At 52.7% G+C, this 21,951-nt stretch overlaps 11 protein-coding genes across 11 annotated transcripts; 5 read left to right on the top strand and 6 right to left on the bottom strand.

Moving 5' to 3' along the window:
• Window positions 1–140: 140 nt before the first annotated feature.
• Window positions 141–1,820, bottom strand: J4E83_001413 (uncharacterized protein; the record flags this gene model as incomplete). Its single annotated transcript, XM_049328369.1, has 4 exons — window positions 141–187; window positions 236–358; window positions 417–890; window positions 941–1,820. 4 exons carry the CDS (start codon window positions 1,818–1,820, stop codon window positions 141–143), a joined length of 1,524 nt encoding a protein of 507 aa, XP_049192887.1.
• Window positions 1,821–2,330: 510 nt separating this feature from the next.
• On the bottom strand, window positions 2,331–4,624 carry J4E83_001412 (uncharacterized protein; the record flags this gene model as incomplete). Its single annotated transcript, XM_049328368.1, has 3 exons — window positions 2,331–3,986; window positions 4,036–4,302; window positions 4,349–4,624. 3 exons carry the CDS (start codon window positions 4,622–4,624, stop codon window positions 2,331–2,333), a joined length of 2,199 nt encoding a protein of 732 aa, XP_049192886.1.
• Window positions 4,625–6,335: 1,711 nt separating this feature from the next.
• On the bottom strand, window positions 6,336–7,049 carry J4E83_001411 (uncharacterized protein; the record flags this gene model as incomplete). Its single annotated transcript, XM_049328367.1, has 5 exons — window positions 6,336–6,386; window positions 6,436–6,519; window positions 6,570–6,657; window positions 6,756–6,803; window positions 6,853–7,049. The coding sequence occupies 5 exons, from the start codon at window positions 7,047–7,049 to the stop codon at window positions 6,336–6,338; spliced, it is 468 nt and encodes a 155-aa protein (XP_049192885.1).
• A 389-nt stretch (window positions 7,050–7,438) lies between these two features.
• SVF1 (putative cell survival pathways protein) lies at window positions 7,439–8,753 on the bottom strand (the record flags this gene model as incomplete). The annotated part of the gene is made up of 4 exons (XM_049328366.1): window positions 7,439–7,905; window positions 7,953–8,377; window positions 8,428–8,643; window positions 8,731–8,753. The coding sequence occupies 4 exons, from the start codon at window positions 8,751–8,753 to the stop codon at window positions 7,439–7,441; spliced, it is 1,131 nt and encodes a 376-aa protein (XP_049192884.1).
• Window positions 8,754–9,713: 960 nt separating this feature from the next.
• J4E83_001409 (uncharacterized protein) lies at window positions 9,714–12,110 on the top strand (the record flags this gene model as incomplete). The annotated part of the gene is made up of 3 exons (XM_049328365.1): window positions 9,714–9,959; window positions 10,016–11,453; window positions 11,500–12,110. The coding sequence occupies 3 exons, from the start codon at window positions 9,714–9,716 to the stop codon at window positions 12,108–12,110; spliced, it is 2,295 nt and encodes a 764-aa protein (XP_049192883.1).
• Window positions 12,111–14,593: 2,483 nt separating this feature from the next.
• On the top strand, window positions 14,594–15,872 carry J4E83_001408 (uncharacterized protein; the record flags this gene model as incomplete). The annotated part of the gene is made up of 3 exons (XM_049328364.1): window positions 14,594–14,762; window positions 14,900–15,679; window positions 15,730–15,872. 3 exons carry the CDS (start codon window positions 14,594–14,596, stop codon window positions 15,870–15,872), a joined length of 1,092 nt encoding a protein of 363 aa, XP_049192882.1.
• Window positions 15,873–16,743: 871 nt separating this feature from the next.
• Window positions 16,744–17,163, bottom strand: J4E83_001407 (uncharacterized protein; the record flags this gene model as incomplete). The annotated part of the gene is made up of 3 exons (XM_049328363.1): window positions 16,744–16,824; window positions 16,944–17,021; window positions 17,074–17,163. 3 exons carry the CDS (start codon window positions 17,161–17,163, stop codon window positions 16,744–16,746), a joined length of 249 nt encoding a protein of 82 aa, XP_049192881.1.
• A 433-nt stretch (window positions 17,164–17,596) lies between these two features.
• On the top strand, window positions 17,597–18,094 carry J4E83_001406 (uncharacterized protein; the record flags this gene model as incomplete). Its single annotated transcript, XM_049328362.1, has 2 exons — window positions 17,597–17,686; window positions 17,756–18,094. The coding sequence occupies 2 exons, from the start codon at window positions 17,597–17,599 to the stop codon at window positions 18,092–18,094; spliced, it is 429 nt and encodes a 142-aa protein (XP_049192880.1).
• A 272-nt stretch (window positions 18,095–18,366) lies between these two features.
• Window positions 18,367–19,385, top strand: J4E83_001405 (uncharacterized protein; the record flags this gene model as incomplete). Its single annotated transcript, XM_049328361.1, has 4 exons — window positions 18,367–18,439; window positions 18,517–18,788; window positions 18,879–19,028; window positions 19,239–19,385. 4 exons carry the CDS (start codon window positions 18,367–18,369, stop codon window positions 19,383–19,385), a joined length of 642 nt encoding a protein of 213 aa, XP_049192879.1.
• Window positions 19,386–19,463: 78 nt separating this feature from the next.
• J4E83_001404 (uncharacterized protein) lies at window positions 19,464–19,926 on the bottom strand (the record flags this gene model as incomplete). Its single annotated transcript, XM_049328360.1, has 2 exons — window positions 19,464–19,584; window positions 19,637–19,926. The coding sequence occupies 2 exons, from the start codon at window positions 19,924–19,926 to the stop codon at window positions 19,464–19,466; spliced, it is 411 nt and encodes a 136-aa protein (XP_049192878.1).
• A 354-nt stretch (window positions 19,927–20,280) lies between these two features.
• J4E83_001403 (uncharacterized protein) lies at window positions 20,281–21,520 on the top strand (the record flags this gene model as incomplete). The annotated part of the gene is made up of 3 exons (XM_049328359.1): window positions 20,281–20,427; window positions 20,481–20,600; window positions 20,654–21,520. 3 exons carry the CDS (start codon window positions 20,281–20,283, stop codon window positions 21,518–21,520), a joined length of 1,134 nt encoding a protein of 377 aa, XP_049192877.1.
• Between the last annotated feature and the right edge of the window lie 431 nt (window positions 21,521–21,951).

Raw genomic sequence — 21,951 nt, 5'->3', positions numbered from 1 at the left:
CGGATGAGAAGAAAATGCAAACTGTAATACGAAGTGGACATGAGCATGAGTATTAGTACGGTTGCATTGTAAACTAAGTTGACAATCACGAACAAACATCCAAGATGATGTGGCTTGCAGAACAAAAATGCGCTTCCATATTAGTCGAGAGGCCAATATTCATGGATGTTGTGTTGTGTTTTCCATCCTGTGCAATGTTAGTATGAAGAAGCCTCAATATGCAGAAGAAACTTACGCATAAACCAGCAACAGAACGGAAAGAACAGCGTATTGACTGCTCCCCAAGCAAGCAGAATACCGAAGTCCAGTCCTATTCTTGAGTGCAAATCGAACAGTATCGAGCGACTTCCCTCCACGACTGCGCAATTGTTGTTAGCAATTGATGGTATCGAGCTGCGGCGTTGAATATGACTTACTTGAATGTAGCGGCCAAGCGTATCCCCATCTGTAGAACCCAGGCGCGATCTCGATATCATAAAACGCAGTGGAAACATTGCTAATGACCCAGAAGATTAAGAACAATCCCATCCATGGCATGCCCACTATCATGGCCACGTTCTCACACGCCAGTCCCAGCGCAATCATACCGCAGAAGTTGAGCATCCAGTACACGACGAACGTGCCGCTTCCATACGCTACCGGATTACCTTCCATCATATTCGTAACCTGCGTTTCGCTAGTGATGGAGTTGGTATGCCAGAAGTTGATTTGGAAAGCCATGGAAACGAAGGAGTAGGCGAGGGAGAGCATGAAGTAGGCGCATATCGTAGCACACCATCGCCAGACGATGAGTTGCTTAAACTTGAGAGGCGGGTGGTTCTCGGGCTTGAGGTATTGCATGTGGATGGGCATGTAGAAGGAGAAGCTGAAGAAGGATATGATGATGAGATCTGCGAATGTTGTTAGCCACAGCCAATGTGGGAGTTGTAAGGCGTCTTACAGATGAGTCCGATAGACACAGCGGGAATGCCAGTGTACGGATAGAAAGGCCGCAGGTTGAACTCAGAGAAGCCAATCGCCGGGTTGATGGCCTGGGGTACGTTCTGAATGTTGGATAGTACTGCCGGATCGCTCGCCCTCTGCATAGCCATCTGTGCCCATTGCTGTCCGACCATACTCTGAGCCTGCGTCATAAATTGGCTGATGATGGGGAACATGAAATCAAACCAGTTCGTGTCATCTCTTGCGTCCTGATAGATCAATTGGCATGCTCCCAGGGGATCGTAACTAGTATTTCCGTTGGCGATAGCAGAGTACAACAGCGCGCTCGCGTTGGGGTTGATGACAATAGCAGCCCAGGCATCCCAGTTATAGACAGCTTGTCGGACTTCTAACGGATCGTTGTTGAAATCTGAACCGGGACGAACACCCCATCCCAGCGTCGGCTGACCGCTGCTCAGCTGTTGTTGTACTAATTGCGTGATGGTCGGTCCAACGAAGGGCGCGTTTCCTGTGTTGTCATAAGGTGCCGCTCCATCCATGTCCACGACATACACCAGCAAATGGCTCAGCCTGTTCTCGACCTTGAAGAACACAGCCCAGTACAGCGATAGCACACAGAGGATGAATGCCATGAGGAAAGCCGTCGTGATGATCCATTTTACGAATGCGCGGTTGCGTACTTGTCGCAGGTCGGGATGCCAGAACCCCACAGGTTGCATCTCAGACTGTTCCTGTTTCCCATTGCCATTTTCCGCTTCCTTGGGCGCCGTCTTCCCGCGATTGGTTTCTGGGTGTCCATTCGTGCCTTCTTCTGCGTTGATCTGGGCTGGAGGGCGAAAAGCGCGTGGTAAGCGGATGCGATTGATTAATTGCGACATGGCGAGTTGGAAAGGACCGACACAGCACTAGCGCTTTCGAGTGAGTTTACCCTCCACAAGTCGTCCTTGGAAAAGCTTGCTATCCTTGGGAAATCCATGGCGGCCAATTGCTTTTATTTGTTGTTGCGATTCTTTTCGCTAGGGGCTTTTGCTCGATGGAAGGGACATCTATGACGTATTAGTGAGTTTTAGATCGAAGCCTTGTGGTGACGTTCGCAGCCGCGAGATCCTAGCTCATCCCTTTAGCTCCGCGGTAGCGGGCGAGTTGTCTAAATTTGCTACTAGTTTTATATTGACTGTCGCAACGCATCGATTATGAATGCCTTTCTCACTTGTGCATGTTTGTCGCATACTATCTCCAGTGGCGTTCGTATGGCCACCCCGCTCCGCATCAGAGCGCACAGCTTGCTCACTATGTTGTATCATTGCCTCATCCCGCCAATCTCCGGTGTGGCTACTAATTCGGCACAGGCGGGTGCTACATCTGTCCTGTTCGGTGCTCTTCATCCATCAGCATCGCTCGAATACCCGGTATAGACCTTTCAGATTCGCGACCTCCATCACTCCACCTTGCAGCAACCCCTTTGTGCCCACGAGCCTAGCCTTGCAAGCAGGGAAGATGGTAAACTCGATCGCTCGCAGGAGTTTCTTCCGCCTTGCTGCAATTTCGGGGTCTTCCTCAAGGACCTTATGCTTGCCTTTACCATCGTCACCGGCTTGTGCTGAGGGCGGCAGAGGCAGACTTTCAGGTACATAGAAAGAAGCAATCTCGCGCAGCAATGTCTGGAAGCATCCTTTCTCTTCATTCCAATTAACGTGCGGTCCAAGACGCAGTAGGAATTGAGGGAGTTTGGCCATAGAGGGCGTGTAGTCTTTCATCAGCAGCGGGATAGAGCAGAGTTCGCCTTCTGGTGTAATCTCCATAGAGAAGTATTCGCTCAGCAGCGCTGCCTTGCTGATTAACTGCTCTTTCACTACTTCAATAACCTCGTCCCAGTCTATCTCGTCTGCCGCATCGCCTGCATTCTTCTTTTCCTGTTCTGCAGCAACCTTGAGTAAGTCATGTAGTGGCAAGGGTGGGTTAAAGCGTATCTTTCCGTAGTTGGCAAAGTCGGTCAGACCGACCTGGTAAAAGTACTCATTGCAGAGCATACCGTAATCAACAAGGAAGAGCTTGACGCCGCCTTGTATAGCCGCTATTCGCTTCTGCTCGTCGACAATCCCCACAAACGTATGCGTCGAAATGATATCGGTAAGCTCATTGTGCATTGCGTCCCGAACCTCTGCACGGAGATCTTTGACGGATGTGAGACGACACGCCATTGGCTCCTTTTCTGCGAATTCATATTCCATCTCTTCTTCGTCGTTTGCAATCTCTTCGACGGACTTTTGCGGCTGCAACATTGACGTAATCTTGCGTGCTGAAGAATCCGTACGGACGAGGTTGGTTTCATCTCGCTTTTTGGTCGCTGTATGGGGCGCTCTTCGGCCGCTACGGTCTGAAGCATCGCCTGTCGCAGGGGTCGAAGGTATGATCTGCTTCATGGGCGTTGCAAAAGGAACTTTGGGATTTGAAAGCAAAGACTGGGTCATGAAAGTCCTGCTCGTATCGACCTTACTCAAGTTTTCGCGGATCGAGTCGCATATGACGGCTATGATCTCATCTTCATTGAGGAAGTGAACCTCGCGTTTTGTAGGATGCACGTTTACATCCACTCGCTGTGGCTCGATTTCGAGACTTAGATAGAAGAATGGATGAGCTCCTTTCGGTAGAAACGTGGCGTAAGTCTGCTCAACACTCTTCTTGATCGCGGGCGACTCTACCGCTCGATGGTTGATGAAGAGTAGCATTACTGTTCTCTTCGCAGTATAATTTGCGTTACTGACCCAACCGTCGCACTTGAAGCCCCAGCGGTCGTCTTTGACGTTTAGGGCTACCAAATCGCTTGCAGCAGAATTGCCATGGATCGTTCGAATCCGGTCCTTGACGGTAGCAGAAGCAGGTACGGTTATGCTATTGTTTTCGCCTGCCTTCTTGCAGGAGAAGGCAACGCCTGCGCAGTGGACAGCATAACGTCCGATGAGCTCGAGAATCTTCGCGTACTCTTCGCTAGCGGAACGGAAAGCTCGCCGCCGAGAAGGAACATTGTAGAAGAGATCCTCAACCTAGCACCTCATTAGTTACTGCCGCGGCGCTGGGAGAGGACGAACGTACTGTAATGATCGTGCCCTGTCGGCCGGCCTTAGGCTTTGGTTCGGCACTCTGGCCAGGCTTCGCACTTGCAAGTTTACCATCCGCAAAATGCGCTTCCCACGCGCAGCTCGACTCTTTTGTTCTCGTTGTAACTTTGAGATGAGCGATGTGACTGATACTCGCCAGCGCCTCGCCACGAAAGCCGTACGTGCCAATGGAAGTCAGGTCCTCGAAAGCCTTGAGTTTGGAAGTAGTAAAACGTTCGCATAAGATTGGCAGGTCTTCTTTCTGAGGGAAGTCAGCATGTGATGACTCTGAGAAGATCGAGACATACATCGATGCCGTGACCATTGTCGGTGATCTGGAGCAACTTGAGGCCGCCGTCTTTGACTAGAACCTCCAATGCAGTCGACCCTGCATCAACAGCATTCTCAATCAGCTCTTTCAGCGCGTGCACTGGCGCGACAATGATTTCGCCGGCTGCAATTTTGTTGACGACATCTTGCGATAGTGCCTTGATTCGGCGCGGCGCGGGAAGTGGTAGACTGTCATCGCCTTTTCTTTTCGTCCCGCGCGGCGACGACGTCGAAACATCCATGTCATCCGCCATGGTCGCACGCTAAGTTGCGCATTCGAATTGTAATCTGTGGCGATGTTGGTGAGTGATGCACGATGGAAACATGAGCAGTACGGGGAAGCGCGATGGATGATGAGCCCCACTTTCACGGTGTCACGTGGCTTGCCTGACACAGGCATCGCCACGCATCGACCTCCAAGCTTCAAGCAGGCAGTATGCATCAACAATACGCTAACAACACGAGCACTTGTAACTTCTTGAGATATACGAATAGAAAGATAGCAGCGTAAGCGAAAGAATTGGTGCTAGTGAGGTGGCATGATACTCGAGCGGCACGGTCGCGTGAACTGCTCTTTCCATGGAGATCTCAAAGTACAACTTCTTCTTGGTGCAATAGCGCGCCAGCATTTCGTTGAAGATATGGCACCTCCTTCATATGCACGCGCTACATCCTCCTCTACATCCAAGGCCAGCCCAAAGGCTTCGAAGACGACCCACATCATCGACGAGTCGATAATACCGTCTCTCAAGAAGACCAGAATCTCGACGACCACGAAAGCACTTGAAAAGGCTCCGTCAACGCCAAAGAAAGCTCTCAAACGACCATCCCTCCTTACACCACAAGCCAGAGACCAGATCACCTATAATCGCGATTTATATGCCATCAAAGCTAAAGACGCTTCAAAGCCATGCCTGTTATCAGATCTTCCATCCGAGCTACGCAGTCTGATATACACCTTCGTTCTCCCCTCAACGCACCACATCTCCGACAACTGGCCCGCAATCCTCAAACGCGGACAGCGCCGTCTACCTCCTCTACTGCATATCTGCCGCGCCGTCAGGATCGAAGCAGCATACGACTACTACACCGGCACGACCTTCAGCTTCGCAGTCCGGAATCTGGATTTCCATCCTATCATGAGATGGATCGATGAATTGCCAAAGCAACACCGCGCTCTTCTTTTGTCTCGGAACCGACATTTGGAAATCAACGTTCTGCCTAGTGTAAAGACGTCTTTCACGTATCCGCCCAAAGGCTGGCTGATCGACGGATATATGCAGGATCATTGGAAAGCATGTCAGCCTTTTGGGAACATCTATACCGTACCGTCGGATGTACATAAATCACATTTCCTGGTCTTCTGTCGGCTGGCGTCTTGGTTCCTTTGGTGTTTCAGATCACCACACAAGCCTGTCAGATGGAGATATACGTTTGAGCAGTCGCCCTATCATAATCCGTTTGGTTTGCCGGGTCTGCAGGAGCAGGCGGTGTTGGAGCGGTTTCTAAAGCATCACACCATGGTGCTGACGATGGAATGTGTGCAAAAGGCCTGGAAGAGGAATAAGAGTGCGGCCGCGGCGATGCGAGGGGAGGTAGTAAGATTGTTAGGGGCTTTGGATCAGTGGTACAAAGAGCGCTGGGGTGAGGGCGGAGATGGAGGCGAGTGGGATGAAGCGATGGAGGCACTTAGAACGGGTATTGAGAAATGGTGAATAGTCAGCATGATTATAGCAGTGGGACATATAGGATGGCATTGGGTATCATCGCTAATAAAGAAGGGAAATGCATGTTCTCTTTAACCTGGAAATCCGTCTCCGTGCCACTCATCATACATACAAGAGGATCTATCCTGCTCGCCGTGTTCGTTATGCATTGACCAGGGCTGAACTGCGCCTGTTGGTTTTGGACGGCGCGCGTCACTTGTGCAGACGCCGTGCAAGATACGTCGTTATAGACGTGCACTCAGCGGTTGTTAAGGAAGTGGGGCTCGAAGCCATATATCGGGTTGCCGAGCTATAACAACTATCAGCATGCGCACCCTGCTTCTGGAAACTAAACCTACTCGTCGAAGAGTGAAGACAATGTCCGTGACCGATACGGTCTTACGCCCACTGGAATCCACGATCGCACAGCAGTCTTTCAGTATCTGATAGACGTTAGTCATTGCATGCAGCTTCTAGTTCCTGAGTGACTGACCCTTGCTAGTCGCTCTCTGAGGGCCAGGCGCACGTCGTCGTAGATGGTTGCGGAAATGCGCTTCACGCCGCCACGCCGAGCCAAACGTCTAAGAATTAGGTTAGTAGGTTGTTGTGGAATCGTGCAAAGTTGAAGACGGTAGCTCGTTGCCCATGTCATTCCTTTTCGTAACCAGGGACCACTTACCGGATGTCACCTTTCGTAACCCCGTAGATGTTGTCTTTTCGGATCTTCCTGCAAACATTTAACTCCTGCATCGCACTACGCACAAACTGTTACTCACGTATGCCTCTTGAGATTGGCTTTCCCCAAACCTTTGCCTTTCCCGAGACCTCCGGAGCCCTTGCCCAGCCCGAGACCAGGTCTTAGGCCTCTGGGAGCAGCTGGTGAAGCTGAGACTGAGGATCCTGATGCCCGCGGCCAGCCTGCCGGTGCGGGGCGCGATGGGCCGCCTGACTGCCCAGGCCTTTCGTTGACCATATTGCGTTAATGTTGTTGTGCTCGAGCAAAGCGGGCAACGAGGCTGTGTTGGTGGTGCGGGTGCACGGGCCGCAACGTCACGCGTTCAGACGCGGTCGCGTTGTCACCTGCCCCAGGTGGGCATGTGAAGACGGGTCGATGAAGGGAGGTGGGGTCCAATAGCGGGGTTAAGCTTTTGCTTCTTACAAGCAACGAAGTTGAGAGCAGAGTACGTCACAGCTTAGCGGTGAATGTGAAGAGGAGTCGTCATTATAGCTCACAATTCACAGTTCAGAGGTCATACGCGAGACAAACGTTATTCATTAGTTTCCAGGTGCTAGCCCTGATGCATTAATACTAGAGTATGTATCTGAGGTCGTAGGTCGTTATATCCAAGTTTGAGACCATATCTACGAGATGAATGTAGCTTCAGTGAACAATGTACCCTCCTCTTCCTTAACCTCGTCGCCGACCTTGACCTTGATGGTCATCTTGGGCGCATATTGGTAGATGTATGGCTTTGTACCAGCTGCGCTGGCGACGATGGTCTTGATGAAGCCCGGCACTTCGGCCATGACATCGACACGGTCGATGTTCTTTCCCAGAGCACCAGCAAGGTCTGCAGTGACTTCCTTGCCGTCTTCAGTCTTTCCCACCCAGTGGTAGCTTGCCGAGGTGGGCTCCGGCCAGCCGGTCTCGTCTTGCTTGGTCTCGGTGTGTTTCACATCGCCTTCGGTGTTGGCGAACAGTAGCTTGCCGTCGGTGGCAATTCCGGCGACACGGACGACGGTCGACGCGTAGGAGGCGGGAGTGGTGAACTCCATGAGGATGGCGGAGTAGGAAGGCGACTGGAAGTTTACAAAGTTCCACCTCGCAGCTAAAACTGTTAGCTGAGAGTATTCACAGATGTATCAGGATGCTTACCGGCGTGGTGGGGCTTCATTCCCTGGAGGGCGTGGCTCAACATGCCGCGGCCCTTGACGTCAACCTCACCCTCCTTGGTGATGATGGATCCCTCGACGCTGCAGCGCGGCCAGAAGTGGTGGTGCATGGAGCCCCACGGCGCCTTGGGGTCGGTGCCGTAGTTGGTTGTGCCGTCCTTTCCACCCATGAAGCCGGGAGCAGTCCTGGTGAACTTGACGTTGACCATGCTGTTGTCGTTCACCGCCGCCTTGATGGTGTATGCGCTGCCATCTTCTGAGAGTTCGATAGAGACGCCGTCGGCATAGAAGGAATGTTGGTCCTCGTCGAATCCGTAGTTGGAGACGGGGTCACTTGCCCAGAGGAAAGGCTTCTCGTTGTTGGGGTAGAAGAGCTTGCAGTTGAACTGCACGGTTACTCGTAGACCACTGCGAGCTGTGAGTACTGTGATCGGCTATATCTGGCGATGCTTACTTACGCAATGTTGTTGTAGATGACCTGCAGGAAGCCCTTGTGTCCGGCATCAGTGAAGAGGTAGAAGGTCTGCGTCTCGACGTTGGTGTAGTCGAGCGTCACCCACTTGAGGTCCTTCTTGGCCAGCTCGGTGTAGGCGGGCTCACCACCCTTCTTGCCCACGGGCTGGATGGCATCGGGGCCGTATTCGGGCTCTTGGGTGCCGGCAACCGCGGCTAGTCTACATTTGTCAGTACGCGTCCTGTACACGCCCTGTACTCTGCGCCACGGTCGCGCAGGCACGTGTGAAGGCGAGGGTAGCACTCACGTTGACTTGGCCCAGCTGAACATGTTGTGGGCAGATGGACGCACTTTCCAAAAACAAACAGCGTGCGTAGGTAAAGGCGGTCACGAGCTCTGATTGGAGGAGGGCAGAAAAAACTCTGGAAAGGTTCTGTTCAACAGGTCTGGATCTGAAATTTTCGGGGAGGCCGTTGACGAGAGCACGGCCGGGAGCAGGTAGGTACGGCGATGGCGACGTCAGGACAGGCAGACGGTCGGGACACTTGCAGGGCGTTGAGGTGCGGTGGGGGTATCACGGGTGCAGCTGTTGGGATCCGAGGGACCTCGGGACGGGACAGAGTCTTTGGCGTGTGTGGTGAAGATGCCAAAGCCGCTGTCGACATGGGAGTTGAGGCGGCGCCGCATGGGTGAGGCTTAGCCGTAGCTTCCCGATGTTGCTACGAATAGGGCAACCCGCGCGCCCTGTGCCTCTGAGGTAGCACCCATCGTCGACCCCTCCCATATCAATTTCTCGTCGCTCTGCACGCCCGACGCCGAGTCTGCTGTTTGGCCCGCTTGTATATACAGAGCATTACTCCCCCCGGCTGCTGCCCCTTCCAGATTCCGAGCATCCGCGGTTTTACGGACGAATTGATTGCACGCAATCGACGGCTAGCGCGGGGCTTCTTCACTCTAGCTTCCGATGACGATTCTGGATGCTTTGTAGTCAGGCACACGACTCGAAACTTGCACAGCATTCCTCCCCGGCCGCCCTTACCACTGCACGCATCGCTATAATCATCTTACCCGGCTGCTCCGCGCGCATATTTGGACCCTAGGCTCTCGGCTGCACGGGCGCTGGGACGCATCTCTGGGCGACGCGCATCACGAACCCACCCAAGTAAGCTAGAGCTGTTCGACCTACTTAGACATCTGCGGATTTCGTCATGGCCTGGACTAGAGGAGCTGACCCTCTCTGACAGAACATTCACCTCACACTCACACCCACACCCCCAAACTTCGCACGCGATGACGTCGACACCGCCTGCGCAATCCGTCCGCTTCAGTGAGGTCAACCAGGAAATTGAGCCCGAAGAGGCCGTAAGAGATGTTGCGGAACTCACGGGCACCGACAAGGCACAGCCCGACGGCCCATTGAGCCCCCAGGCAGAGGAAGACCTACGTAATCTGTCGTCTACTCTCCAGAAATCACGAATGCAGGCAAAGCGTATGGAGAACTTTTCCTTCGAGCCTGTCTCACTGCCGCCTTCACGAGTAAGCAAGCCTCATACACTACCCCACAGTTTGAACACACAGCTAACAGCCACAAGGCACCTTCCCCATCTCCAGCCTCACGGACAGCTTCAGCACACTCAGGACACCGCTCTTCTATTCCATCGTCACCCGCATCCGCCATGCACTCCCCACCTTTAACACCGGCGGGCACATCATCTCGCGAAGAGAGGGCCAACGCAGAGGGTCACAAGAAGCGCCCCAGCGATCCCGCTATGATGACGCCTCAGGTCTCACCCCCGCATGAAGCTCCGCCAACGTCAATGGACTCGTCCGTGCAAAGTCCAAACGAAAGCCAATCTTCCTTACCAGTTCCCGGCTCTCCTAGGACCGCACCGCAATCACCTCGCCCTTCGTCCGATCTGTCCGGCGTAGTCCAGCCGCACCCAAAGCGCGGGCCTGCGTTTACAATGGGCCCTACTGGTGACTCAAATCCGGCTTCCCGGGATGCTAGTCCGGCAGGATCCGGAGGAGAGCGTACGCCAGGAACGTCAACTCCAGCACCTGGCTCCCGGCCATATACACCACAGGGCGACAGAGACGATACCTATGCACGCTCGAAACGCGCGGCGCAATCCAGGAACCTAGATTCGCTCGAAGCCCGGTACATTTATGGCGGACGCGATGGGCGCAACTCGGCAGCATCATCTATATATCAGCTACCCCGCTCCAAAGGAACTGAGTCTGATAAGGAAGAGAGCAAAAGAACGAGTATATTTGGAAAGAAGAAGACCCACTCCGATGCGGAAGACAGCAAATCGCAAAATGGCAAACAACATCATGGATCCATGTCCGAACTGAAGCGCTTCTTCAAGATTGGACACAAAAACAAGGACAAGGATAAAGAGAAGGAAAAGCGCAAAGAATCCCCTGCGCCGTCGGTCAAGAGTGCGAAGATCAAGTCGAACAAGTCAGGGACGATGACTCCACCGATCACGAACGGGGCTATGAGCGTACCATTCGCTGACGACCACGGCCTTCAGAGCAAGTACGGCAAGTTCGGAAAAGTGCTGGGCTCAGGAGCAGGTGGGTCAGTTCGACTCATGAAGCGAAGCAGCGATGGCACCACATTCGCTGTCAAGCAGTTCCGGAACCGTCATTCCTACGAGTCTGAAAAAGACTACAACAAAAAGGTGACTGCCGAATTCTGTATAGGTTCGACGCTGCACCACGGAAACATCATCGAGACTATGGACTTGGTGAACGAGAAAGGCGCCTATTATGTGGTGATGGAATACGCACCTTATGATCTCTTCGCTATAGTCATGACTGGAAAGATGAGTCGCGAAGAGGTTACCTGCTGTACCTTACAGATCTTGAACGGAGTGACGTACCTCCACAGCATGGGTTTGGCACATCGGGATCTGAAGCTTGACAACGTCGTGGTCAACGAGCACGGAATCATGAAGATCATCGATTTCGGGAGTGCTGCTGTGTTCAAGTATCCATTCGAAGACGAGATTGTACTTGCGAGTGGTAAGTCTGTTATGCCTTTCAGTAAAGCTCCTTCTAATCCCTCCAGGTATTGTCGGCTCGGATCCATACCTCGCTCCAGAAGTTTACGATCTTTCCAAGTACGATCCGCAACCGACTGACATCTGGTCTCTTGCCATCATGTTTTGCTGCATGACGCTACGTCGATTTCCATGGAAAGCACCGCGCGTATCCGACAATTCATACAAGCTCTTTGTGTCCCCTCCCAACGACGGACCGAGATCGATCACAGGCCCTTCCAAGTCGGCCACTGACCTCCAGCACAGCGCAGGTGACGATCGCCGCCAATCAGGAGTCATATCCGAACCTGCGTCTCGACACCAAACTTCAGAGCATTCTGCCGACCATCGCGCTTCAACATCGTCGACGAGCCAGCAGCCACCGCAAGTGATCAAAGGGCCATGGCGCCTGCTGCGTTTGCTACCCAGAGAAAGTAGGCATATCATAGGCAGAATGCTCGAAATCGATCCTAAGAAGCGCGCGACTCTCGATGAGATCCTCGAAGACAAGTGGGTCACTGGTAGTGCAGTGTGCACACAAGAAGAGGGCGGAAGGGTGCTCCGATGTGACAACCACGACCATACGCTCGAGCCAGGTGCAGGCGTCGCCTCGGCACCAAACACGCAACAAAAGAAATGAGCGTCGTTCCCGAACCCGATGAGGGTATTCTTATTTTTCCATATTGGCGTTTGGACGATTAGCAGGCGGGTGTTTACAGGCTCTTCCTGTCCGCATGATATGAGGTGTTCCGGCCCGATTAGAAAGGCGGTTCTTCTGCTCTTTGATTCTCACGCGTTTCGTACGCCTTTTTGTAATACCTTGAATGTTGTCATGTCAATACCAAAGATTGACGAGACCAGTATATGGAAGCTACGAGCCAAAAAAGTGTGATGGAGTTTGGCGTATGTAAATATCTGCGAGCCTCACGGACAAATGTACAAAACGCGATCAGCAAACCTTCCCCACGTTTGTTTCTAGTGCTTATATGCGGATACCGATGACGAAGGACGAGCTCCATTCAAGCAGACCATTTACTTCGAACATCGAACTCCGACCGACGCAATGCTGGTATAGTGTTTGTTTCTGGCCGATTTCTACTTTCCCCAGCCTTCGCTTGGCGTACCGTGCGGCGATCCTGACACTTCGAAACAAGCACCACGCAGGTGACAAGCCCAAAACGCGCGCATTCCCCGTTACTCGAAACGAGCACACGGTTCAGTTCGCTCGATGGAGGATTCTCCGCACGTCAATCTGCGATGTCAAACAAGCCTTTATCCTGATCCAACGGCTTTACTCTGTCTGGTGGAGAAGCGACGCGTGTTTACGCAAGACATGCATGCAATGCCTCAGGTGTGATCTTCTTGATGCTGCGAGTGGATGACTGATGTGGAGAGCACACACGTCAGATCGCAGCATTGTTATGCCAAGCCGGGGCCCAGAGGATAATGCATGCACTGTGGTTGGCTGGCAGACGCGAATATGATGCGCGATGTGCGGGAGTTTAGTAGCAGCGATCTAGGCCGATTTCTGAAAGCTGAAATGTGGAGTTGGGGGCTGTTGGTTGGCGAGATGCGTGGGTGTTCTACCTCGAGACCTCATCACGAGGGGAAAGCTTATCGCACTAGGTCGCCATACTTGCCAGGAGTGGATTGGGGAGTTTGTCATTCTGGTGGGTGGGGGAGTCGTCTTTGCAGAGAGAAGAGGCATGCAGCAAGCACGTCTTTGCAGTAAACAACATGCGCATCCCACGCCTGTGTCACGATACTCGATGTCGACAAACGCCCGTTCGGCGTCCAGCAGCAACGCGCAAGCAAGTAAAGTGGGTCTCTGTGTATCGTCAATCGAAAGCAGGGGGTGTCATGTACAGCCGCTGGCCGTGGCAAACGAACGTGAAACGAACTACGGTAATACAAGACGCATGCTTGCGCAGTCTCAGCTTGTCCGCTTTGACGCGCGAAGGAAGCGTTTGAGATTGATGCATGAGTGGCCGAGAACGGGTTGGAGGGGTTGTTCAGGGTAAGCGCAAGCGAGCCCCGGCGCGGGACTCGCATGACGAAGATGGAGTGACGGCTGTCATCATGACAGATTTTGGGTATCAAGCGAACGGCGGGTAGTAGGTAGATCTGCCTTGGGGCGAATGAGAGGCGTAGGAGGCAGAGTTGCATGAATTGGAATAGGCCACGGTACGAGGAATCTGGATGTTCCAAGTTGCCCTTGGAAAAGCCACACCAGCATACCTAGGTAGATTCACTTTATTCTTCGTAGCAACGTCCCATCAGGACGCACGAAGGTGTACACATCCAGGCTTCTGTCAGCCTAGAAAGAACAAGCTTCAGCATAAAGGGCCGGGTCTTGCATGTGTTGCATTTTGCAGATAGCCGCTTGTACAAGGCCAAGCTAGAAAAATAGAAACCACCACACCTCTCATCAAAAACCAACAAAGATGCAGACGCACACCAAAACGGATCCGCAGCCTATCCAATCCCGCTACACCGCTCTGGCCGTTGAATTGGTCCCATGATCCAGGTCCGTTTGTGTGCAGTCTTGTTGGCCCTCAAGCGTCTTATCTCTATTGCGGCCCCCAGCCAATAGCCATCGCATACACTTGTCTTCGCAGCTGAAGCACCGCGGACCAGGGGGGTCAAAAAGGTGAGCTCAGGGTGGGCCTGTGAAGATCGTCGTCGCAGCCGGGCAGCGCCTCGACTCCTGCGCTTCGCTCCCACCCGCACGTACGCAACCAAGAAAGTGCGCGGAACGTACCATGACATGGCTTGTGCGTTTGTGTTGGACCCGCTTCGTGCGAAAGAAAGACCCCGTTAACGCGGGAAATCGTGTGTCTGAAAGGATCTGTGTTATAGGTGTCTTGGCTTGTAAGCCAATACTTTAACGCACGTTTTCCCACTTGTTCGCGATCTGGATTTTTTGGTTGTCTGGCTCTTGCTTCTAGCCTCTCGTAACCTTTCCACAACTACGTACCCAATTCCCGCCGCACTTTGCACCTTACTTCATTTAATTACTCTGTCTTCCCTTTCCTGGCTGGTCCGCCCACGTGTTTGACATACGCTTGTATATGTAATCGAATTTCGGAAAGCATTGAGCCTCGGGTTTACACTATAAGAAGGATGCGTCGCCAACTTCCTCCAAGCCATCTCAAGGTTCCGCCGGGTCCGCATGCGTTTCCAAGACAACAACATTTTCTGGGTCAGGATACAGTTGTTGTGAACCATTACTCGGGTCTTGAAAAGGCGATTCCTGCGATACCGTCTTTACCGGGATTTAGGACCAGTGCTGGTATGTTTGGCCCTATTTGGTTTTCTTGGGGATGGTCGTGTGCTCGGTTGCCGCGACTGGGGTTGTGATGTCAACCATGCAGCGACTTCGACGCGCGAGATCTTTGGGTACGAATACGAGCTAACGCGCAACAACAGCATTCTTGACGTCGCTGAGCGCAAACCTCAGAATTGATCCAGATCTACCATCGCCGCTACCCACACCAACCTCGTTCCGATTGAACAACTTCGTCCAAGAACTTCCCTCCACATCGCTGTCCTACTCAACGCTGCCTGCACAGTACAACCCGTACCCTTCGCCTGCCGAATCCCATACCATGTCGTCGACCGAACCGAACGCGCCGGCCAAGTCGCCTACGGATGAACTGCCGCAACTCTCTACCTACACTGCTGAGACAGAGGAGGACCGAATCGAAGGCTTACGCTTGGTCGCAGATTCCGTGGCACAACAGCGCCAGGTCGCCAGCAAGGTCATGCTGTTCCATCCAGTTTCACTAGCCGCGTACGTTGTAGTTGTGGCTTTTGCTGCGCAGTACATGCTACGCTGGTACGAGGACAAAACGATGTTGGCCACAACCATTGGAGGCATCACAATGACTTTCCTCATCTTCATTCGATGGATGACCGGTGGCTACATCGGTATGGCCGAGGATATCAACATGGATTGGCTGGGCGATGACAGACTCATCGTGGTGAAGTGGGGTGAGGACGTCATCGGATCCTTGGTATTGGGTTGGGCCGATAATGATGCCGCGAAGAAGCGAGGCAGGAGAAGGCGAGGCAAGGCCGTTGTACGCGCTTGGACTGTAAAGTTGAAGTACCGCGGCAAGGGCGTTGGTGGGGGCTTGTTGGAGGAGGCTGTCAAGGTGGCAGGAGAGCGCGGCGCAGATGGCATTGTCTTTGATGCCGACCATGCCAGTAAGTTCACGTCTACTCATATCCTCAGGTCATCACTGACAGAACATCAGACTCTAAGCGTATCCTCCCTGCCATCTTCAACGGTTACCTCAACAAGCAAGACGCAAAGGCCGAGAAGGCTCTACAAAAGGTTGCGGACGCGAAGGGCAACTTCCGCCAGCGTCAGAGCTCGCCCACTTGGGGCAGCAGGTAGACACATACCACATTTTTCTATTTTAGGGCAGCAGATGGGGTGGTGTTTTGCTTTCATTTTGGCGCGGCGACGAGTTTTCTACTGGATGATACCCCATTCCTCTCGTTGATGATACCCCAAACGATCGTTATCGTTGCTAGCATCAAGCTTTCCGTACTTGCTTTTCCATGTTACCGTTTCGGTATCGAGCTCTTGTCGTTATCGTCATCATACAGATCATCAGAGTCATAATAGACGATTACAGAGGAGTTTCATTGGTAGATCACAATGACAGTGTCTAGCAGTTCTAGTTGCATAGCGGCCAACTCCGGTGACATGATGGCTTGCATCGCGCTTGAAGCTCATAGATTAATATTCACTGATACGGCCGCATACCCGGCTGTTCCGCACACCATCCTCAAACTCTGTGGTTGTAAGCCGGGAAGCTCTTATCGCGACATGTTTCCTGATCCATAGACGTGTGGGAAGACAAGCCGCATGTACTGATAACGATGCATTAACCTTTCGATATCAACACCTTGGCGTCAGATTCCGGTTCGCTGGTAGATTTGCCCCGCGTTGCTCGCTACTGCCCCTCCATGTACAAGGGGAGATTAGGCTTTCCAGGCTTTCCGTCAATGTTGCATGATGCATGCCAAGTATGTACATGCGGAACCGTAGGCGATGGCTTAGCAACGCCGATCTGTAGAGAAGTTGGATGCTGTACTGATAGCGTTCCAGACTCTTCACGGGAAGGAAGGAACCACCGCCGCTACTGGTCAAACTCCCCCTCTCGCTCTTTTGTCGGTTTGCATGTGAAGTTGCAAGCTGACACAACGAACCGCCGTGCAAGGCTGCACAAGAGCAGTTTCGGACTCCGAGTCTAATCGGTTCAACGCGCGGCTGCACCGGCCTCTGTGTCACCGTCGACTGAACTCGTTGGGTATTCCTCGCGTAGCTGCAATATGACTTTCTGTGGCACAGTCAGTATATTTAGTGCTCAGGCAAAAAAGCCTCAACTTCAAAGCGACAGTGCGAACCGCGCGCGAGGCGATCTGCTGTTACACCTTGCTGTGCCGCAGAGCTACGTACCGCTAATGCCTCCGGGTTCGCGCCGTTCTCGATGAGCGATACGCAGTAAGACAGTTGCTGCCGATCCAGGTGGGTGTTCTGGGGCTTATGTCAGATGTCGGGCGCTTCAGTAAGGCGCAGTGTTTCGTACTAGCAATGTTGCGATTTCATGAAGAATGTCGATGACTTCGCGAGCGGCCTTTCGGCGGGCGTCGGCTGAGGTTTGCTCGGCGGCTGGCATCGTCGGTGTACTGTGTAGGTCTGAGGTTCCTTGAGAGAAGACAAGTTCGGAGTTGCGGGGTTTGTTGTTTGTTTACAGTCTATGGATTTATGCAGTTCAAGTCGCGTGTAGGAAAGAACTCCACACGCGGCGCGTTCCGCACGTGAGCTCCTTGGCGCATCTTGCCCCTCCAGGTACTCGATCGGAAAGTCGGTCCTCACAGCACATTTCCTTCACACCAAGATGGTGTTCTGACATCACCATCATTATGACGACAGATGGCCCACTGGTACTCAGGCACGTAATGACAGAGCTTTATAATGAGAGCTCGCGTGCTTGCTGGAATTACTCTGTTGCTAACACACAGCTTCATTTGACCATCTGAACAATTCCAAATTTCTCAGCGTCTACAAATTTTAAACTAGTTCTTTCAATCGTAACTAGATCAGACATCATGGCACCAGACCCGCACCAAGGAGGCCGTCTAGAAGACATGGCTGCAGAGGGCACGACCATTCCTGGCGATGCTGGCAAGATGAACGTGGTAAGTATGGACATCGGATCCAGGTGTAATATTCTTCTGTGAAGTACAATATAACTAAACAAGATTCAGGTTTCACCCTCTGACCACCCGGATCAGACTCACACGAATCTCGCACATGTAGCAGATAACGCTTTCGACATACCGCGCAGTGTGAACGACCGCGGACAAACAGGCGAAGTCATAACTGGTACTGGCGACCAGCTACCGTCAAGTATTGAGAAGAAGAACCTGGATGACGCGGGCTTCGACCCAAGGGCAAAGGGCCACGACCAGTACGCGAAGCATGCTCGGCAGGACAATCCCATGGACAGCTTGAAGCATGGAGCTGGTAGTCATGATGTGGAGGCTGCGCCAGGTGAAGAGGAAGAGAGTCAGGATGCGCTCCTGAACAAGAGAGGTGCGAAGTAGGTGATGCAAGACGTCGCACTTCCTGTATATATTCTATGACATTACGACCACAAAACCTAGGAGGCGCAAATTCAACGCTTCGAGAAATTGCATGCTCACGTCCGAGTCGTGATCACTGTGATGTGTTGCATGCTTTGCTACGGACCCTTAAGTACCTAGGGCTGTGGATACCCCGCTAGACCCCACACGTGCCTTCCATTTTCACGACCCCGGCAACTTTCTCACTTGCTGCTTGACCCAGACACTTGAGATCAAGCTTTCCTGTCCGCAAAATGGTGTACTACTTCTCGTCCAACACGGTGTCGCCGTCAGCCTTTATCTACGTCGGCAAAGACAAGGTTGAGAGTATGTGATTTCTGACCTGCCAGCGTACTCTCAGTGGTTCACGCAACTACAACCGCACATACTGATCACCTCAACAGACGAAGAGCTTATCAAATACGGCTGGGACGAAGATGTCTGGTTTCACGCCGACAACCTCTCTTCGGCTCATATCTACGTCCGGTTACCCGAGGGCGAAGATTGGGAAAACATGAGCAAAGAGTTGCTGGTGGACTGCGCGCAACTAACCAAGGCGAACAGTATTGAGGGCAACAAAAAAGACAACGTTACGATTGTGTATACGCCTTGGAGCAACCTGAAGAAAGATGGGAGTATGGCTGTAGGTCAAGTTGGGTTCAAGGATCAGCGAAAGGTAAGCGCATTACCATGCGGCACAAAACGCTTGCGTCACGTCCCTTGGCTCGACCGCAACTTATTGCTCGGTTTGCTGATAGCATACTAGGTGAAGCGCATACATGTGGAGCAGCGAGAAAATCCTATTGTCAACCGTCTTAACAAAACAAAAGTTGAGAAGTACCCCGACCTAAGAGAGGAGCGAGAAGCAAGGCGGGCGGAGTTGAGGAAGCGAGATCAGAGTGCTCTGCAAGCCAAGGTATGTGTATTCCCCAAGTCTCGTTATCCTGCTTTGTTCTGCATGTACTATGTTCGCATGACCCCTTTCTCCATCTACGCATGTTCTCATGATCTATCCTGTCATTTGCAATCTCTCCGACACTCTCTATCTCCTACCACGGGTGTTCTGATCCAGACGCACTCTTTCGGTTCGCACACGCGACTTCGACTCGCGACTAATGATTTATAGCGCAAAGAAGAGGCCCGTATAGCCAAGGAGCGCAAGGAGCTTGCGTGGCGGAGAGATCATGCCTACGACGATGTCATGACAGAGGAGAGTCTGGAGCAAAACTCCAACGAGAACCGCGATGAGAACTTCCTCGATGACTTCATGTGAGGTCTTTACTCGCATTTGTGTATCCCGCAGATGACGTGGGCACCACAGTAGCAATGGTGTCGGCATAGCGGGGTCGCTTCAACTGGGGTCGCGAACAGTCATGGCTGGAAGGCATAGGCCCATGCTCTCGTTCAACATGCGGATATTATGGTTGAAGGTATCGTACGCGGTGGTCTTGACCTCGAGGTCCTCACGCGTCCTGAAAGAGTCAGCTGCATGCCATTGAAGACGGATGAGAGCTGGGTACATACATGGCATTTTTCGGGTTGTGCTTATTGCGACCTCCATGATTCTGTACCCACCATACGAACAGCAGATTCTTCACTATCTTGTGTTCGAGACCGTTCTGCCTAGTCGCATACTGCAGGAACTCGAGCGTGTTCTGTATCCTCTGTGGTTCATAATCGGTCGCGGAGCCTTTACGAAAGGCTAGGCGAATGCGGTCGCGCAATGTATATCGAGCCGGCTTCGAGAACTGGATAGCTCTGAGACTGTGCCGGTATAGGTGCCTATACGCGTGAAGAACTGCTTGCTGTGACATGTTCTGGAGCCCACGCACAGCACTTCAGGCTGTGACCTCGGATGCTGGGTCGGCGGAAGGTAACGCCGACGCGCGCAGCCGCCACCTGCGCTCCCAGTGCCAACCTCGCCAACTCTTCAACACCACAACACGTACCACCCGACACCCCGCCTGTGCCTTTGCATCGACCGGGGCTTGTAGATACGCAATCCGGATTCGTTCTGGACAATTGCACGACATCGTGACTGCTGCGCTTACCGTATTAATCGCTGAACACGCCGTGTCAGGCCACATAGGGTGCTCACTCATCCAGTAGCGACTCATATTGCCCTGGTCCGCTGTGGGATCTATGAACATCATCTGCATACCAGAGCCATGACCAGAGTATATCATCCGCGTGCGCAACAGCCGCCCCAGCGCGGCAGTACGCTTGATCAGTCGCGAGCCGCCGTCAAGAAGAAGAAGCCGTACAAGATCGTGCTAGAAGCGGTAACCCAAGAGAAGAAGAAGCTACATTCCATTGTCCGTCGGCGACGCGATTTCATCGTCATATAACACCACTGACTGTAGAATAGCTGACATACGCGTCGAACGCACCCACTGGTTTCGGTTTCATCCCAGCTGGACACCCCGAATTCACAGAGTGGTGCAAGGAGCAGTGCCGACAGCGCAATCTTGACGTACACATCGTCTCTGTGAGCATTCGGTCCCTCCCAAGCCAACAGGTCACCCACTGACAGCGTCGCAGGCCAAGCCGAAGAACAAAACCCACTCCGATCCCGAGAAGCTATCCCACCACGTCCACCGAGTCGGACACCACTTTCCTCTCACCATCATCGAACTTGCCTGCAACAAGTTCGGATATCTCTACGATGAGAGACGCGGCCTGCGGAAGGACAAAGAAGGTGACAGAACCAACTGGATAGCCCAAGAGTTTGAAGACTACTCTTCGCGGCAAGTACAACGGGGGCATCCCGCCACTGAGAAGGAGACCAAGGGTTACATCCACGGCGCCGTTCGCGAGATGTTTCCCAAGATACCAGAGGCAGATCTACAAGCCATTGTTTCTCATGCGTTTGAGGAGGGAACTAACCGGGTAGGTAATGCTAAGGAGCTTTCGTTGGCTCGTAGGGTGCAACTCGCAGTTGTCGCGCATATCCGCCACACATACACAGACTACGATAAGCTGCTCAAGACTGACGGCTGGTCGGAAGCCCGTGGCCAAGTCGAGAAAGTCTCTCTTGCGAAACTCAAAGAGTGGCGAGATGAAGACGGAAAGCAAAGCAACGAACTTGAGGAAACCTTCCGTGAAGTCATTGTTCTTGACGATGATGATGAAGCTAGCAGCGATGAAGGCTCCATGGCCACGCCTGATGAGCGCGAGCAAAGCATGGAAATTGTTTCCAGTCGTGCTACTGCGCGCGATCTACAGCCGGAACTACATGCTAACTACCCGAGTGGGGATGTCCGCAACATGAGACCTTCATCAAGAAGAACCATTGTCCTTCCGCGCTATGCTCCTCCACCGCCACCTGTATTATCTGGCACCTCACGTTTCCAGTCACCTATGCAGCAGCCTTTCCAATCAGTGCGAACGAGGACAAACGATCCGTAAGTGCATACGACAGCTGACATCGAATTTAATACTCACGACTGTAGGCGAGCGAGACCAGCCGAGGCTGGCCAGAGTGTGAGAAACGCACAGCCGATCGTGCGTGAGATCAACGGCCAACTATACCAAGTGAGTGTTCGACAACCAAGCTCTATGAGCAAGAGAAAACGGTATCCTTGTCCTTGGCTTCTTCTTGAGCTAACACGCATAGCTACAACCCATCAAGGAAGATCGTGGTGCGTCGAGGTTACAGTATAACGATCCTCCTTTGCACGCTGCGCCTCGTCGCGTACAGGAAGGATATGCTCAGCCTCCATCACCTCGTCACAGTGCCTTTGACAGACCACTAGCGCACCCAAGGCGCCCATCAGACCAAGATGTTGTGCTCCCTTCTGTTGAGCCTGAGACAGTCGATTTGACATCACCACAACATA

This window comes from Alternaria metachromatica, assembly GCF_023757995.1.
Source record: "Alternaria metachromatica strain BMP 0045 chromosome Unknown scaffold_2, whole genome shotgun sequence".
NCBI lineage: Eukaryota > Fungi > Ascomycota > Dothideomycetes > Pleosporales > Pleosporaceae > Alternaria > Alternaria metachromatica.
Note: the sequence above shows the minus strand (reverse complement) of the source record. Positions and strands in the feature narration are given on the sequence as shown.